At 45.5% G+C, this 18056-nt stretch overlaps 4 protein-coding genes across 4 annotated transcripts; 1 reads left to right on the forward strand and 3 right to left on the reverse strand.

Moving 5' to 3' along the window:
* Positions 1–394: 394 nt before the first annotated feature.
* On the forward strand, positions 395–2524 carry BDB00DRAFT_879632 (uncharacterized protein; the record flags this gene model as incomplete). The annotated part of the gene is made up of 6 exons (XM_053127896.1): positions 395–896; positions 988–1043; positions 1144–1273; positions 1353–1417; positions 1487–1742; positions 1830–2524. 6 exons carry the CDS (start codon positions 395–397, stop codon positions 2522–2524), a joined length of 1704 nt encoding a protein of 567 aa, XP_052972746.1.
* Positions 2525–2735: 211 nt separating this feature from the next.
* Positions 2736–4410, reverse strand: BDB00DRAFT_202710 (ACT domain-containing protein). The gene is made up of 3 exons (XM_053116445.1): positions 4008–4410; positions 3807–3904; positions 2736–3721 (listed from the first exon to the last, which is right to left on the reverse strand). Exons 1-3 carry the CDS (start codon positions 4276–4278, stop codon positions 2948–2950), a joined length of 1143 nt encoding a protein of 380 aa, XP_052972747.1. The 5' UTR covers positions 4279–4410; the 3' UTR covers positions 2736–2947.
* A 642-nt stretch (positions 4411–5052) lies between these two features.
* Positions 5053–8687, reverse strand: BDB00DRAFT_202752 (uncharacterized protein). The gene is made up of 3 exons (XM_053116446.1): positions 8539–8687; positions 8263–8398; positions 5053–8161 (listed from the first exon to the last, which is right to left on the reverse strand). Exons 1-3 carry the CDS (start codon positions 8550–8552, stop codon positions 5108–5110), a joined length of 3204 nt encoding a protein of 1067 aa, XP_052972748.1. The 5' UTR covers positions 8553–8687; the 3' UTR covers positions 5053–5107.
* A 4958-nt stretch (positions 8688–13645) lies between these two features.
* Positions 13646–13813, reverse strand: BDB00DRAFT_728618 (homeobox domain-containing protein; the record flags this gene model as incomplete). Its single annotated transcript, XM_053118278.1, has 1 exon — positions 13646–13813. A coding segment is annotated over one exon (168 nt), but the record flags the coding sequence as incomplete, so codon positions are not given.
* Between the last annotated feature and the right edge of the window lie 4243 nt (positions 13814–18056).

Consider the following 18056-nt stretch of genomic DNA (forward strand, 5'->3'; position numbering starts at 1 on the left):
CCTCTTTGATGGTCGGGTAAGGGAAAGAGTTACGGTACCCGCTTCAATGACCACGACGCGTATAGTAGAATGTGTAATAGAAGAACCAAAGTAGCTATCATAAACTCAGACAGACAGTGCAAAGACGCAGTGTGTTCACATGAGATGTAGAACCTTCAACGTGGTTGTTTCACAGAACGAACCCATTTTGGAAAAACCTGTGAGAACGTCATTGCGACAAAATCTTCCTGTACTTCCATTGTCCCGCTGTGTCCCCCCCTTACGCTTTCAGTCTCTCTTTCTTTTTTCTCCCACTTTCTCTTCCGCTCAGTCCCTTCTACTGTTATTGTTGCTAAGCAAAAACCCCGTAAACTTCCTTTTTCTTTGTTTATCGCAGCTCTCTCACAAAACAACTATGAACATCTTGGACCCTGCAGTACCCAGCGTGAACTACTTGGATGTACCCGGGACCTCCAGCTCTTCCTCACAAAATAACCCGACCGCGAGTACAAGCACTGGCAATTCGTCTTCCAGCGAACGTAACCACAACAGCAATAACCATAGCTCGTCGTCAAGACGTCGCTCACGAGGTCTATCCCTGAGTTTGGTGGATATTGTTTCATCCACCACCTCACGTAACAAACGAAACAGCACATCGTCAAACCATAGCGCTGCCCCTTCAGATTCCGCTTCGTCATCCTCTTCACCGCCCACCAGCAGCAGTAATACTACAGCAACAGCAGCAGCAGCACAACCACCGACGACCACCACCACCACCACCACCAATAATGGCAGCAGTAGTAACAATGCACAACAACAACTTTCACCACCTCCTTGCATCACCAAGCCAAGTGAACTGACAATTGAAATTGACGGTGGCCAGCAACTGATAATTCGACCCAACCGAATTATGCGAGGTACGTAAAAGAGTAATAACAAACGCCCACGTGGTATTTCCCATGCCAAGCCAAAAAGAAACTCATGCAACATATGAAATGATGGTCATAGGTACTGTGGTTTTAAAAGCTACACGCGCAATCCATGCTACGCAAATCCGAGTCAAGGTATTATATGGGAAGGGAACAGGGCCAGCAGAATTTAAACTATACACATAGTAGCTGTGTGTGAAATAAGAACTAGGGGTATTAATAGCCGATATTATAGTTTCGGGCGGAAGAGGTGGCGACGGTCCGAGTGCGAGAAGCCACACTGGAAAGTAAGTTTGAAAGGATCGACCAATTAAAACGGACTTACTTTAATGTCGATACCAAAGTATGGGGCAACGATGCAAGTGGTAAGATCCTACAATTTGTTAGTGTAGTGTGACTCTATCAGAGGAACAACAACAATAGCAATAACAAATGCTATCATAGCCTTTTCGATAAAGACATGGGATACTCTGGAACCAGGAGAACACTGCTTCCCGTTTGCGCTCAAGGTAGTTTACAACTTATCGATGTTAATAGAACTCTTGCCAAAAACGGTCAATTGAAAGAAGCGCATGTAGTTTCCCAACGTCAACTTTCCGCCATCGGTGGATGACCCGCTTGGGTTTTCGATTCATTATATCTGGTCGGCCCATGTGGATGGTGCAGGATTCCATCCGGGGCTTCGCAGCCGAGACTATGTCCTGCCTTATCGTCCCATCATCTGCGCCCCGCCAGCCCAGGAATGGACTGTCAGCGAAACGTTGTACAAATCTGACAAAAGGGTCCCCATGGCCCGAGTCGTTGCCATGTTGCCTCAACACGTCTTTTGCCCAGGTAAGCCAACTTTATCTGCAACAGCAGTAGATGCACATAGACCATACTCATTGGTATCATTGCTATTATCGTACGATATAACAATAGATGAACCATTTCAAATGCATCTACACGTCGAATGCATCCCTCGCGACCTGATTGTCGTTTACGCCATGATTTCATTAGAAAAGCACTATGAAGGCAAACTCCAGCTCCAACAAGGAACAGCCTACAAATCCGCCTCGCGAAACATCTTTCGAAGCAGTTTAAGCGTCACAGGCAACGACGGAACCGTCTCAATGCCAATCCGGTTCCAGATGCCTACACGGCTCGTCAGCCCATCGTTTGCATCCAAAAACATCCGCGTGTATTATACCCTAACGTTCCACATCGAATGTGAAAGTGCCGGTAATGCTCTGATCAACAGCATGAAGCGACCCAAGTGGACAGGCCAGTTCTCGATACCTATGGCTATCGCAAACTTACCTAACGATCACCTGCTTCGCATCCCCGAACTCACGAGTATTCAGTCGTATATGCACTCGAACGAGCCGCCTATGTTTTTTGATCCTTCCATGGACGAACCACTACCGCTCCACAATGGTTATGCCCATTCTGAAACGCTTATGACCACCCCACCTCCGCAGTCACCACCGAATTATTTCAGTTTGACGAGTATGCCCCCTGCTCAGAATGAGCGAACTGAAAAGATGTCGTTTACGAGTAGGCTGATCAGACCCGGATTTGCTCCGGAGTTGGGTGATCTGGCTACCATGGCTGAAGTCTATGACGATGACTGGTAGCACTATTGATAATACCTTACGATGAACAGTCTGTAAAAATAAAGCATTAGAAATGGAACAACACTTACAGACAACACATCGCAGAAGGGCTACGTATAAATCCAAATGAAAAATTGAGCTGAGCCGAATTATCCGATTATGCCAGCGGGGAGAAGGGGTGATGGTTAAATAGAGCCACTGTAGATATACTTTTTTATTTATCTTAATCATTTCTTTACATATTACAGTAACATCAAAAGTAGTTAGGAAGGCAGTATAGATCTTCTGCAAATTGCTGTTATCTCGTTTACAGGAGTAAGAAATAAACATGGTTGGAGGAGAGGATTAAAGAAGAGTATGGTGTATAGGTGATGGCGGCGGTAATAGTAAATAATATAATCTGAAAGCGAGTAGGCGGGGGGGGAGGAGGGGAGGAGGGGGTATTTACTGCAAAGGTTCGAGCACAACATCATTCAACAAGTCGCGCATCTTTTCGAGATCCGGCTGCAAGATTTCTTCAGCCCGCTCAATATCGTCCGCCGAGACAATGATATTGGCCGATTTGAACGTACTCAGATAAAGCAGATTGATATGTGCCTCCGTTGCCAGCGGATGCGAAATCGAGCGTACAATGCCACATCGGTCCAGATTGGTTCCTGCCAAATTCACCTGGATCACGCGCAACGGCACCGTGTCCTCGTCTTGGAACAATGCTTCTTCTTCGAACAGGTCCAAAATATGCTTGTCAGCCAACAAGGAGATCCCGTCACTTGTTGCCGTGTAAGAAAAGAATCGCTGCTGTTGTTGCTTTTCTTGGTTGTCATCGTCGTCATCGTCGTCATCACCATAATCACCACCATCGTCGTTCGCACTAGACGATGATAACAGTTCGGGAAAAGACATGACTTTGAGCATCGTCGTAGACCAGCTGGATCGATAGTGTGGGTTCAACCCAGCACAACGTAATTCGTTATCCAGAACGTTGCTTTCAATGTCTGATTCGTTGTTGTTGTTATCGGTGCCAGTAGTGGTAGCAGCATGCATCGACGAGGTGGTACTATCTGCAGCTGATGCCAATGATTCGGCAGATGCGTTGGACTGTTGAATTATTTGCAGCTGTTGCATGTTATGGTGGTACATGTCTAACGAATCCTGATCGAATTCGAACCCGTGATCCAGTAACACCTGGACTGCTTGTCGCATCCGTCGCTCTTTAACCTGTTTTTTAGGCAACGTTAATCACCACCTAGTAGTAGCGCGTTTTTCGTGATAAAGGAGTGTGGGGATGGAGAGCACAACTTACAAGCACAAAGTCAGTTTGATAAGTTGACATGTAAAAGATCGAAAACTTGTGCTGGGCTAAGGGTTCCGATAAATCAGAGATACGTTTCCCGCTCGCACCTATATCATCATTTGATGGCGAAGGGGATGGAAAGGTTAATAAAAATAGACAATAAGAGATCTAACGCGCCGTTTTTGCTACTAGTCATGAACCGATACACACCTTGCCCTCCAGCATCGTCTACTTGGAGTACGCGAAAAATGTCTGGCGAAATGCCCATATCAGGACACGATGTCAAGAACGGGAGAAAGCCCTGGTCAATGATCGACACGTTCGCGGCAACCGATATCTCGTATGAGTTTTCAGTGAACGAGAAAAAGTAGTCTGGGCTACGTTTGTTTGAACAGAGAGTGAGTACACAAAGCGTGGGAGAGCGAGGGGGGGGACATTTACTTTTTAATGTCGTCAAAGAAACATGACTTGACAATGGCATGGGTTACATGAGGCAGGTGCGACTGAGGGAAATGAAGCAGCTTGAGACGAGCGGGAAGAATGGTGATCATAATTTTCAAGTGAGTGCAAACAAATAGAACAGTGGCATAAAGGAGGAGAAAGAAAGAGAGAAAGAGAGAGAGTATATGCAAACACAAGGAAAACGAAAATGAGAAAGGGCGCGGGTCTTCTTCTACATATTCTCTCTCTCTCGTTTTACACACACAAAAAAAAAGCTTAAAAAATTATTCTGGCAATGCGTAAACTCAACTGATAAGATTACGTCGGGTGTTTGGTTGTCGTGTATGTCGTTCTCGTCCAAGATCTTTATTGATCTGCAGGAGAGGGCATTTGCGCCTGTCAACGTATTGTTTGTTTTGGTACAAACACGCAGCACGGTAGAACAGGCAGCAATAAGTCCCTACACCGGCAATGCTAATGCACCTTTGTGTTTCCAGAAAATGCCAGGGCAGACCGAGAAACAGGTTGCCTTTCTGGAACCCCTCCATCACCCCGCATTTACGCCTCCGCACGTCCCCGAACACGGATGATGTATGACTCCCAAAGCAGATTTAATTGTTATGCTTCTATGAGTTTATGTTGTGTGTGTGTGTGTCTTGGTTAATGAGATATACAATCCAATAAGCGCGGGGTTAAAGACGGAGGATGGTATCCTTGTTGATAGTAGTATGCGAGTAAGTAGAAATGAGTAATATAGTATGTAAATAAGAGATAATCGAGATGGAAGAAAGCTTAAACAAATGTTACACCAAACCAGGCAAGGATCTTTTCAGCTGGTACACTCCCGACCCTCCCGCGACAATTGTCTTTTAAACACGCTCGTAGGCACCCTGCTGTCCAAAGAATCCACGACACAGCTGTCGTATGGCGTTCTCGTACATGTTGGGCGAATGATCCATAAACATCGACCGCGCAAACATGATCTCCGAGAACCGTGCCTGCACATCCTCGCATCGGTTGAGCACAACCATGTGCGCATGCTTTTTCTTCTTTTTGCTGCTGCTGTTGCTGCTGCTGTTACTTCTTGTTTTCGTCGTGGTCGCTGCCAAAAAAGGATCGTCTGTCAACTGTGCTGTTGACTCGACAAGGTAGATGGTGCTTGGTGGATATAGTTTGTCTTCACGCATGTCGGCTCGCATCGTTTTGATAAGTGCCCAATACCACTGGTCATTCTCGTCGTCGTCGTCGTCGTCGTCATGCTCCTCTCTTGGTTCATCATCTTGTTTGGCACCCCCTTTGCTGGTGTTATTTTCGCAGGTGTTATTGTTGGTTGCTGCTGCTGCTGATGATGATTGTCTACGACCAATCACTCGACGTAAAATGTCGTCGGCGACACTGGCTTCTTGATACAGACTGACCGCCACGTTTTTAAAGTCCCGTAAAAGCCCGAGGCTCAAACAGGGCACAATATCATAGCCATGTACAACGCTGGTGACTAGCCCTCGGCCACAATACTCGCTCAGTTCAAGCGACATGGTACTTGGTGGACCGTACGTGTAGCAGTGAATCGGTCTTCCTGGCGGTAATCCCGAATGCTGTGATGTAATAAATGGTACCGGGTCGCGTGCAAGTGCTGCCATGGCAATATGGTTATTCCCACTACTACCTTGCTGCTGCTGGGTCGACGCTGTGTGTCGTTCTTGGCTCCACAAGACACTGAGTAAAGCCGCGACACCGGCACCCAACGAATGACCACACAGCACCAAACCATAGCTTGGGTGTTTCCCCAGCCCTTCAAGGATGGCTTGATACACTTTGCCCTTCTGCTTGGCGAGCAGTTGTGCCGCTTCAAGCATGCCGCCATGGGCTTTGAACTTCGTGTATGGGCTCGTGGGTAATGAAAACTCGCTATAGTCGCACATCAAATCCGTCAACACGTCGCTCAATCCAAGCGTACCGCGACATGTCAGGACAATCGCTTCTGCTGAATGGTCGACAGTAACGTAGTGGACCAACGCATGCAGTTGCGGATGCTGAACCGATCCGGATAACGGGATCGCATCCGTGTAGCTCGATAATAAAATGTCGTCTACAGCCACGCCCGTGTGATGTGAAAATGCATGATGGTTCGGGTGGTGTGAGCTCGGCAGGACGCTGGGTATATCCCCGATGCGCAGAATTCGCATAAATGCCTCGCCATAGGCCGCACTGGCATATCGCATAAAGTGGGCAATGTTGTTGATGATGTGTTTGCGCGGGAAATTGCGTGGATCGGGTTCCTTGTCGAGCGGTGACCGATATTTGCGCTTTTTGCGGTTGGAAGGTGCTGATGGGGATCGCACAATGCTCTTAGTACGTCGCTCGCTTCGATCGGGTCGATATTGTTGTTGTTGTTGACGCCGATGATCCTGCTGCTGCTGCTGCTGTGATGAACGGAACATGGTGGACGAGGATGGTGATGAAGGGGCTGTGGTATAGGTCGCAGTGAGCGTGTGAGAAATGCTGGATACGCTGGTCATAGAGTTGGATCGACCACGATGTGTTGTGCTGGTAACCGACGATCGCGATGCCATGGCAACGCTGCTGGTGTTCAAATGACGCGATGATGACGACGACGGGATCGGCAGTGGCGGTGGCGACGGCTGCTTCTTCCGATTCGCGTTCAAAACTTCGGCACCCTTTTGGAATAGACTGCTCACGCTTTTCCGGCGGGCACCTTTTAACTTCATTCGACCCCACGATGACTTCCGCTTGATTGTACGGTCACTATTACCACTACTAGCAGCAGGATCCATAGTTTCCTGTGTCAGAGACGATGTAGCTGCTTGTCGTTGTTGTGATGGCGGTGGCAAAGGTAAGGGCTTTTCGTCTGCAGCAGTTGTATACTGTGTTGTAGATCGCAACGTTGCTGATCTTGTGGTGCTCAACGTGGTAGAATTATCGTGGTCATCGTCATCATCCTCGTTGTCCTCTAAAAGGTCGAGCGTCTCTATGCTGCCATGATGCACGAACGAGCGACCAACCATATCACGTTGCTGCTGTTGCTGATGATGATGATCGTCACGAGAGTACTTCACTTGTCGTTCAGCCTTTTTGCGCGAGAACTTTTTGGATACAGCCGACAGCATGATTTTCAAACCCTTGGAAGGGCTTTTCAACAAGGTGCGATTATTATGATTATTCTTATAATTGCCATAATCGTCGTCATCGTCTTCAAGCCGATGTTCTATCCATGCGCCCGGGATGGGCTCTCCCTCGTGATCAATCACAGCCATGAATGATTCATTATCCTCTTCATCGGATTTGACCACAATGTATTTAGCCTGGGGCTGCGGCTGCCCGGGGGGTGCAATTGGGCGTATCCGTGTCGTCCGTGTAATCGTCCGCTTTGTAGCAGTTGATATTTCATACATTGGATATGCTGATGCCCAATGAGAAGCTGAACCACCTTCTTGCAATGCCAAAGACAACGTCGAACTGCTGCTGTCGGGATCGTTGTGCGCCAAAATCTCTTCAAGCTCGTGGATGACGTCTGTTGCGTTTTCATCGTCGCCACCGCTACTTCCACCAGTAGCAGTAGGGCCACCACCACCGTTTTGATAACGTACCAATGCAGCAGCAACCGATGCATTGTTGTTCTCGTCGTCATCCTCGTGGTCTTCTTCCACCACTAAGCCCTTCCACATTTTTGTCACCTTGACAAATTCCATGGTGCGTTTATGTGTTACATTTTGTAGCACGGCAAAGGCGGTCATGGCTTTGGTCAGTCCACCAAGAACAGCCATTTTCCCGCTTTTGGCGAGCTCAAACTCTGGATCGTTGACGAGTTCATGGTGAACCAAGGTGATGATGGAAGCAATAGCGCGTGACGTTTCGTTCGATCCAAATATGCCGTCAATGACCTGCACGGATTCTTCGGCAGCCTAGCATATTTGACATATTTTAAGTAGATAAAATGGAGTTACACCGTAAGGAATGGTGCGCACTCGCTTTATATTAAAAGAAGGTTCATTAAAAGTCAAACCTTTAACCCCGTTTGGATAGTGTTTGAAGTGAATTGTAAGCCAGAGAGTGCAAACAGTTCGGCCAACGTAAACGAGTGATGGATGACATAGACGCCCAGTGTGGTGTACTTGTCTAATATTTGGAGGAACACGCCTCTTTTATACATATGAAACAGAGCCAATAATTAGCAGCAGCAGTGTTGACGAGACCAAGTTATGCAAGGAACTCTCTTTCAGGAACACATACGATCAATTTTTAGGGAAGAGTTGTCTTACTTTTCAGCATCAATGCCTACATTGCCATGGACATCACCCGCAGCAAAAGAAGGATAAGTTAGGGCATGCAATTTCTTTGCAGTGGAAATGGCATTGATCAAAGCCTGGCGCGAAAGACCAAAGGAAAAAACGGTGCTGTATTTGGCGGTTTCAAAAAGAGCTTCTATGAGCAGGGACGAGCAGCGGAGTGACAGGCGTGCAGCCAGCGACACCGCCGTAATAAAATTGGCTATATTCGTCGGCAGCAAAGTAGACGACAACGCCTGCAAAGGATTATACGTAACCAGTTCTGTTGCTGTTGCTGCTACGCCTGCTGTCGTTGCTGTATATGTGTCTTCGGTAGTCGTAGTCGTCGTTTTGCCTGTTGCTGATGTTGTAGTTTTTGCGGTGGCCAAGGGATCAAGCACAGCCATCTTTGTTTCATAAGAAGGGGGAAGAGGGGAGGTGTAGGAGGGAAAGGATGGGGAGGGAAAAAGAAAGAGATAGGAGAAAGAAGAGGGCCCGAGCAACTCGACAATGCGTCTAATCATATAAAACGCTACTCCACTAGTTTTGGCTGTATTATCGAAATGTGTATCACACATTCCACCTTGTTTTAAAAGAGTCAAAACACTTGAAAGAGATCATAAGGCTTGCTATATATACAAACTTCCCATGCTTAGCTGCTATGATACATCGTGTACAGTATCATGTTTTTCTCCGCAAAACACACACACACACACACACACACACACCAGCAGACTCTCTTCCTTAGCATGACTATCATCATCACATCATCACGTATTATTACTGTTGTTGTCGTTGCCTGGCTTGCTGTTGTCTCCAGTTACACGGGCCCTCCCGAAATGAAAGGTTCTCATCCCACTCTGTACCACATGCGTTTACTGTACTATCGTGCTATTATGCTATTTCATATTCATATGCTTTTTTTAGTCCCCAAATACCGGCAGAATACGTAGTAATGTATAAACCTTCTATCACAGAAGACGTATGGTGCTGCAGTAGTAACCTGCCGCACAATAATACGTTGACGTGGAGAGTAATTAACTCGCATTTTGTTGAACAAAAGCATGTGATCATGTAAACGGGTTAAAAAGTCGCTTCACGTGCAAAATTGTCAGAGTGTTAACACTATCAACTATATCAACACAGCGAGGAGAAGGGAAAAGAGAGAATGCGATGGGGTGAGGGGAGAGGAATCGGTTCCAATTTACCTAGACACAAACATACAATACCAATCGGTCAGGACTATAAAGCACATGCTTCGTTGAGCATATTATTACAATCATTATAGCAGCATGCACCCATCATCACTTAAACTTTCTACAGCATGGTAAGATGCTACACTGAGTTAAGTCACCTTAAAAGGGGCCAACCTTTAGAATTTTGGGATTGCTCTGATCGCTGGGGCGGTAACTCTTTATCACGCCTACTTTGAATGAATACGTGAGAGGCAATGCAGAAAAGATCACGAAAATATTTGAAGACCCCCTCGGATCAAGCGTTTCAGACCAGCAGCTGCAATAATCTAATATCGTAGTGAGTGTCAAAGATATTCTGTAAGTTCTGACACTTTTCTAGCTGATGTGAGAAGCTTGTTTTATTGACGCTTATACAAACAATCATGAAGGACGTTCGACTCAACGCCTAGCTCTAGCGAATAACCTTCCCTCCTTTGCCGAGTCCTCGACAAAAATGTCCATGTCCGAAGACATGTCAAGTCATGATATCAAAGCGTCTTTAGACATTCTTTGTGCGTTTAAGCTTCGAATTCATCGTTGAGCCAATGCACAAGCTAAGACAACGTGATGTGCATTTGATGAGCAAATTCCTTGCATATTGCAGTTGAAGTATCATCCATTTGTATGTACTTGGTTCGGGCATATTGACTTGTTCCTTATTTTTTGTTACAGAAGACTTATTGCACAGCGACGTCTTTAACAAAGAGGAGTTAGAAGAAATCCGCTGTTATCACGGCCTGAACTTGAACCACTCTTTTTGCCATCTGAAATGCATGAATATCTGCCCTCTTTCAAAATTTTGATACGTTTGCTTATGCTTATACTGTATGCTGGAAAAAATTCAAAGAAGATATGGTCATCGAAAAAAATTATCAACTTTTAATATAGCTGCTGCGAAAGTTCAAAAGTAAATCCAAATGGGAGTATTTTGCGGCTCTTTTGTTATCCTCCTCACCAGCTTTTCTTACCGCCTGATATGCAATAGGTTTCCTGTCAACTGGTTGCCTGTTTATGAGGATAACCTGCCTTTTGTGATCCATACCCCTCCGAGCCCACTTTTGCTGTCTTTGGCTCTCTTCCTAAGCAAATTTTCCTTCACGAAGTTTAGGGAGTTTTGCAGCAAAACGTAAGTATACGCATACTAATATGGAATCTTGCCAATAACCGGCTACTAATAATGCGTATATAGTTGCTACGGATTATCTGGACATTGCTAAGCAACCAACTCTACAGAACCTTCTAGTCCAGAGTACTAGGGAAATTTTATGAGTCTCGGTAGTTGATAACGACGTGAAACTCATTTGGAGTAGCCGTTACATGATAGCGCGCAAAAAGTTGAACCAGAGTTGTGTAATCCCAGTGATTATTTTGACAATATGTAGCAAGAGCTTTGTGAAACTAACGCAACACTATAGGTATTGGGAGGCCGGGACTTGGTACAAAACGCTGCGGACCATAAGAACTTGGTTTCTGTGATTACTACCTCACCCCTTCCCTTCTCCTATGGCAACCCCTTTTGAAATTTGCTCAAAAGATTATTTTCAGCATCAGATGGAAGAAACATATGGCAAAATAGACGATATATGTCATTGTATAAACCAAAATTGCCCACTGGCCGTTCAAATAATCCATTGCATAATTTAAATACTGTCATGATGTACGAAGAGTCACTTTTCAGTATTATCCTTTAATGTGTTTCGGGTTGGTCGCACTTTTATTAAGGGAAGTGATCTGTCAAATCACATTATTGTCATCTTAATTTAGAAGGAAGAGGTAGACTGCTGATATGACCTACAGGTATACACACAAAATCAATGACATAGTAGCTACAAAACCAGACTTCGCAGTCATGCAGACGAGAATAAGAACGGCAAAATGGACCAACAAGTATCAGGTATAGCATTTACTATACAAATGCTAAGGATTGATTGGTTATAAGATGGAGGAGATGTCTTAGTAAGGCAAGAAGAAGAGGTGGAGCAGGATCCGATTCAATGCCTTTTGATTATTTCATGCATGATGTCCCGCCTACTAATGGACGAAGAGAACTACTTTTAAACGGGACCTAAACCGCTTTTTTCCCAACCGAGTGATATGATAGGTGGTCATATCCTCACTTATTAGTATTCATATAATGTACGAACTACAACAAAGAACTTTATGTCCACAAAGTAAATTATAATCATCATCACAGCTGGTACTACTATGTATAAAATGACTTGTTTATATCAAATTTACATAAGCAAGAAAAGAAACGAATAATAAAAAGAATGTAATAGCAGAAAAAAGGTTGTTATGGACAGTGACAAAAAAGAAATATAATATGTATAAAAAGCACGTACTTTGGCGGGGGTTGGGAGTTGGGGGAACATATAAAAACCGGGAGAATGGGCAAATAAAACAAAATATACAAAAAAAAATATTGGTTTGGCGGAAAATAGTAATAGGTAGTAGTCGGGATGGTAATCGCATATGGCCAGCATATTAAAAAGAAAAATTAAACATACATCGGGTGAATAACAATGTGGAGAGGAATTGACATATAAAATCTGCGCAGACGAGAATTGTGAAAATCATAAGGGGGGTAATAGTAGTAGTAGTAAGTAGTAGTAGTTGAGGAGCAAAAATTTACATAGGATGAAGAAGAAGAAGATGAAGACGAGAGGAGTGAAATGTTGTCGAGTTCGAAGGAATGAATGAATAGATGGATGGCATACGATACTGGTTTTTTTTGTTTGTTCTTTTCTGTGTTATTTGTGTCTGTGTGGATCTGTTTGTGCGATCTACCAGATTAGAAAATCCGGCCTTTCTGCAGGTATCCAATTGACTTGGGCAGCCGTAGCAACAGTCGTTGCAGGAGTGGGATCAAAATTACAAACAGTAGAGTCCACCACAGCAGTTGTTGCAGTATCAAATACGCGGGCCAGAGCAATAGAATTATCTTTATTGTCGGCTGTATCATGATGTATGACGGGTTGTGGAGGAAGTTGTGGTTCTGGTGGTGGCTGAAGATAAGGTGGTTCTTGTGGTGAGCTAGGGAATGAAGCAACCTTTTTTTTATGTAATGGTAGGGATCGTCACATAAAAGAGAGTGGAAAAAAAATAGAAGTCAGCTTTACTGTGTACACACTTGCTTTACTTTCCTTCTAAGGTAAGGTGAGAAGACCACGACAATTACCTGCTGATCCCACTGTGACAACGCCTCATCTTCTTCGGATCGGAACCCACCACAACTGACGGTTGTCATACTAGTGACTGAAGAATCGTGCCGCATCGTGGGCCGGATTGGCACAGTTTGAATCCAGTCGGCAATGTAACCATAGTTGCAACCGGTGTCCATGGTAACGAAAGCATCGTCCAAGGACGACGGCCACATTGCTGACTTTGGTGTGTATTCAAACATAAAATCCGTCTGCTGGTTGTGGTGGTGAGTCTGCAGCTGTTGCTGTTGATGTGTCTGTGGCTGCTGCTCATGCTGGTGACACTGATGCTGGTATATCTGTGGCTGGATAGACGGGTAGTGCTGCTGGATGGTAGGCGACGGGACAGACGGCGTCACAGGAGAGGACGAACCATCGCTGTAGCAGTAATACAGCGGTGAAGGGGCCTGGACCGGATGGATTCCGGTAGTAGTGGTAGCAGCAGCAGCAGCAGTAGTAGTAGTAGTAGTAATGCAGGGCGGGGAAGCTGGAGTCACATGCAAGGTCGCAGTTCCGTCGCTTGCTCTGTCATTGGTCACGATGGGCTCTTGACTATCCCATTCAGTGTAGAAGGCCTTATTGCGACGACGTGGAGGTTGTGGTCGTTGTGATACACCATTGGTTGATGATGATGCGTCGTCGTCACCCGAATCTTCATGCGGTCGTTTACGCGATTCGTCCACTCGTTGCTTGGCCTTGGCTCGACGGTTCTGAAACCAGATTTGAACACCTCGGGGCGTCATTGACAGCTTTTCGGCAAGAATTTGGCGTTTGCTAGCGCTGGGCTTTGGATTCTCCTCAAATTCAGCTTCGAGAACTCGGAACTGTGCTCGCGAAGTACGTCTTCGATGCTTGGTTTCGAATGGATTATAGAACGTAGCCTTGAAATCGGCAGTGGTTGTCGTTTTTGATGGGCCAGGTCTATTAGCAGCAGCAGTAGCAGAAGTAGTAGCAACAGTGCTGGTGCTGGTGCTGTTACTACTACTGCTGTTTATACTGTCCCAAGTGCCTGTTTCTTCCAAGTCATGCTTCTCGTCATGCACCGTGGATGGTCGTTGCTGTTGTTGTTGTCGGTCTTCATACTTTGGCAAACCCGCTGTTGAATAGCACTCTTGGCTGTTATCGAGTGGTGGTTGGAAGCCTTCATACGAAGCTGCTGCTGCTGCTGCTGCTGCTGCTACCGAGAACAAAGTTGATGATGGCATGTTTGTATTGTCCATTGGAGCTGCTGCTGATGATATATTTGCTGTAGTTGTTGTTGTTGTTGCTGGAATAAAAGAGTATAATTGATTCATATATGCATAAAATAGAAAATACAATGGAGGTTTGTTGTTGTAGCTGTCTTAAATGCGCATACAATAATGCGACAGCTGGCAAAGAAGAAAAGGAATCAGAAAGAAATAAGGAAGATAATACAATGGAGATGAAAGCGCTGTTAAAGGAGTGCAGTCCGCTAGCCATGGCAAACCTATATATAGTGAATTTCCTGGGCCGGTGCGTGGTGTTTCCGGTTAATGAATAAAGAATGTGTGGGGCCGGTTCGGAGGGTCGGGGGGGAAGCTAGTATATCCGATGCAAACGATTGGTCTATTGAGATTCCCTTGAAGAGGGGGTGAGTGAGTGAGCGAGCGAGTGAGCAGCACACACATGGGGGAGAGAATGAGGGATGCTCCGAAAACACACACACACACACACACAGAAGGTGCTTAGATGGAGGCAGATCATCCAGCAAGCAAGCAAGCAAGCACAGCACAGCACATCGCGTAGAGCTACGGGTGAAGGAACCAATAGCAGACGTCGGTTGGACGTAGCAACTTGCAGGTGACGGGGGTGCAACAAGCACAGTTCTTTAATGGTAAGGGCATTATGGAAACAAAAGAAGAATGATGAAAGCATGCATTTGGGGGGTGGGTGGTGTGCGTTGGGTTGAGGGGACACCGACACACTAATCAGGGAACTTTTGGGGGATGACATGCAAATAGAACGGGTAAAGGGGAGCATGGGGGAGAGTGAGTGTGCAAGAGTGAGTGTGTGGGTCTCGTCGTCATCATCCCTCAAGAAGCGTCGTCTTGGTCATTCCACTCTAGCCTGGGTTATCAGGCACTCTCACTGTGCCCAACGCACACCCACCCATCCATCCATCCCATCCCATCCCATCCATCACAGGCCACAACATTTAAGCAAGTACGTGGTCAATGAGTGGTATTAGTCACTAGTAGTGTAGTGGCGCATAGTCGAGCCCTTTCTTATTAGTTTTCAAATGCAACTGCTTCTGGGGTCATGCTATCTCTTTTACTCTTTGCTTTCATTGCCGCATAAAGTATCTCTTTGAACGAAAAGAAAGCCCTTAATCGCACATGACAGATCGGTAAGGGTTCTTTTTCTCGCTGTGATATCCCGCTTCACTTTTACTTTCCCCTTATTGCGTCTTCCTCTTCTTGACGTTTTCGCTTTACAATGCATCCGGCATGTTATGAATCACTTGCTCGTATTGAGTTTTTCTCCTAGAACAAATGGAACAAAAAAAGAAGGGGGCTTTGTCGTCTTCCATGACAACAACGACAGCAACAGCTACAACAACAGCAGCAGCGACAATGATGATTGTCATTGTTAAAGTCGCACGGGGATCGGAATCTAATTAAAGAGGTGTTGACGTCCCCGGATTCAGGAGTGATGTTTGCCTTCATAAAGTGCGGGGATGATTATCTTGTATCTTTTTGCTGAGCTCCTATGTGCTTTTAGGAGAACGGGATAGAACGAATAGATGCTTTTTATACTATCAATGCTCGGTCGGGGGAGAAATGAATCTTGGGGGAGAGAGAGAAGTATAAGCTGTGGAGGCGATCGTAGTTCTGATCGAGATAAAGTTGAAGATGATGATGACGACGTTGACCATCGCAGTGTGGACCTTAGACTTGTCTGTCTTCCACAAAGACCATGCACACCTGTCCAACGATCGTATTAGGCACTCATAACTACTGTTACTAAGAATGACAATAAGAGCCGAATCTAAATCCGCTGCCTACATTGGCTTGCCATCCCTTGTTTTCTCCTCTTTGATAGGGGGCTCCTCTATTGTTAAGGAGAAAATTACTTGTTCCAGTAAAAATGTACCACATGCTGGCATGTGTCATGATATATACTGCTACCAATGCTATCGCCTATAACCAACACATCAGCCAGCGTGCCAGCAGCAAGCGATCGTTACTGTCGCTGTTGTTGTTGCAAGAGTGGGCAAGCAACATACAATCGCCAAGGCCAACAACACCCCCGTCCCCCAAAACGGCCCGTATCTGTTCTTCTTCGTTCCACAAATGGCGTGAGCCATCGCCATTCACGAGGCACACTCACGGACCCCAAATTTTATTAGGCTCTGCTCTTTTCGCTGGGTTAAATGCAATGGGCGGGAAACGATTTTGCTACGGCCCTGTGCTTCGGTCAGTCCCCCTTGTTTTTCTTTCATGTATGTACGGCTGATGTTTTTCGGCTCACCACTCATCATCATCATCATCACTGCCACGCATGACTATTTTTCTATTCAAAGGGTCATCTTGGTCGTACCATTTACTTATCAGGTGGGGAAGGAAAGAAAGAGACGCGGGTCCCCACATTCCAGCAGGTGCAGATATGCTGCTGTGTAAGCTGGGCGATCTCGCTCTGTTAGCAGAAGTATATATATTATGTACGTCGTTATCCAGTATAGAGCTGAGTAAAATAAGAGAAAGAAGAAAGAGAGAGAGAAAAAGAGAAAGAGCGTGAGCTTTTGTTATGCAGTATGCCGTCTCGCGCACATTTATTCTCCACACACTACTGTATATAACACAGCATAGAGTGCTACCAGATCCGACAGCTACAGGACCCCCACACAAGCCATCGAGGTCCCAAGATCCCCCAAAATGATTTTCACAAGCTGTTGGCTTGTCGGTGTCCTGTATTTTCCCCCGGCGATGGTGATGGGAAGGAGTACCGCTAGCATCTTGGCAGTCGGCTGTTGTCCCTGCTGCTACAACGATTCCGTAGTTTCGTACGTCGAGACACACACACACACACAGAGAGAGAGAGAGGGTAAGTTACCATCACTACGGATACTTGGCTCTATCCATCGGCGTCGGTTCCGGACCCTTAACCATTCATTGCCGATCCGTTGAGCAACAGTTACACATAATGCGCACTTTTAGCTCGTCATCTCCATCGGCAAAGGCTCGGTTTTCCCATATGCTATCATTCCGATGTACACAGAAACAGCAACAGGTCATCTCACGCTCTAATTTTCTTATTGCCCCAAAAGAGGGCGTGCGCGCGCGCTCGCTCGCTCATTTGACCTCATCCACTATCATTTCTCTCGCCATATTAGAGCGTTTGTTGTTCTAAAGCGCCATGTTATACAGTCATTTCAGAAAGTAAAGTCGCTGATTTTGAGTTTAATGTCGTGCAAAAAAATTGTGCGTTCAACAATGATGTCGAATGATCCAAAAATAAAGTCGTGCTCACGTGACTTTTATTTCTTCTTCCTATTTACAAACAGATATTGAAGATGAGTATGCAATTTTTCTACGAAGATGGACAAGGGCACGTTGTTGATGAGAATGGAGTTGAGCCGATGGATGTTGTTGTTGATGAGGAGCTATTCGCTATTGAAACAATAAGTTCTCGTGCTCAGTTCCTAATGAATAAACCTTCAAAAAGACCTAACCCTGTAATGCATCCAGTTATGGATAAGAGGAATAATGAAGATATTGATATGGAACTATGCAACAAGCGACGCTATACGGTTTACTCTGATGAAGACAAGACTAGATTCTTTCAGCAAATGCTTGAACGCTTCTGCTGCTGCAAGGCAATTAGGTATTCATATCCGAGCAGCACAGAGATGGGTCAAACGTCATTACGAGGACCCTTAAAGCATCTTTGAGAAGAAAAATAAGTCAGCTCGGCGTCGTATTCTTGGGGAAGAGCATAAACAATTATATTGATGAGAACCCTTCTGCCGTTGTCAATGAAGTGGTGGAAAGTATGAAACAAAACTTTAAAGGTCTCAACGTTTCTCGTAGTACTACTTACAGCTTTATGACAACTCGGTGTAATCTGTCAATCAAG

This window comes from Zychaea mexicana, assembly GCF_025766255.1.
Source record: "Zychaea mexicana strain RSA 1403 chromosome Unknown BDB00scaffold_183, whole genome shotgun sequence".
NCBI classification, from domain to species: Eukaryota; Fungi; Mucoromycota; class Mucoromycetes; order Mucorales; family Lichtheimiaceae; genus Zychaea; species Zychaea mexicana.

Bases quoted from the DNA above. Each gene is read 5' to 3' on its own strand.
- BDB00DRAFT_202752 (XM_053116446.1), bottom strand. The intron at 8,162-8,262 runs GTTTGACTTTTA...CAAATATGCTAG, and splicing joins CTATCCAAACGGGGTTAAAG to GCTGCCGAAGAATCCGTGCA.
- BDB00DRAFT_202710 (XM_053116445.1), bottom strand. From the start codon at position 4,278: ATGCCATTGTCAAGTCATGTTTCTTTGACGACATTAAAAAGTAAATGT. The intron at 3,905-4,007 runs GTGTGTATCGGT...ATGATGATATAG, and splicing joins AGACGATGCTGGAGGGCAAG to GTGCGAGCGGGAAACGTATC. The intron at 3,722-3,806 runs GTAAGTTGTGCT...CCTAAAAAACAG, and splicing joins ATCAAACTGACTTTGTGCTT to GTTAAAGAGCGACGGATGCG.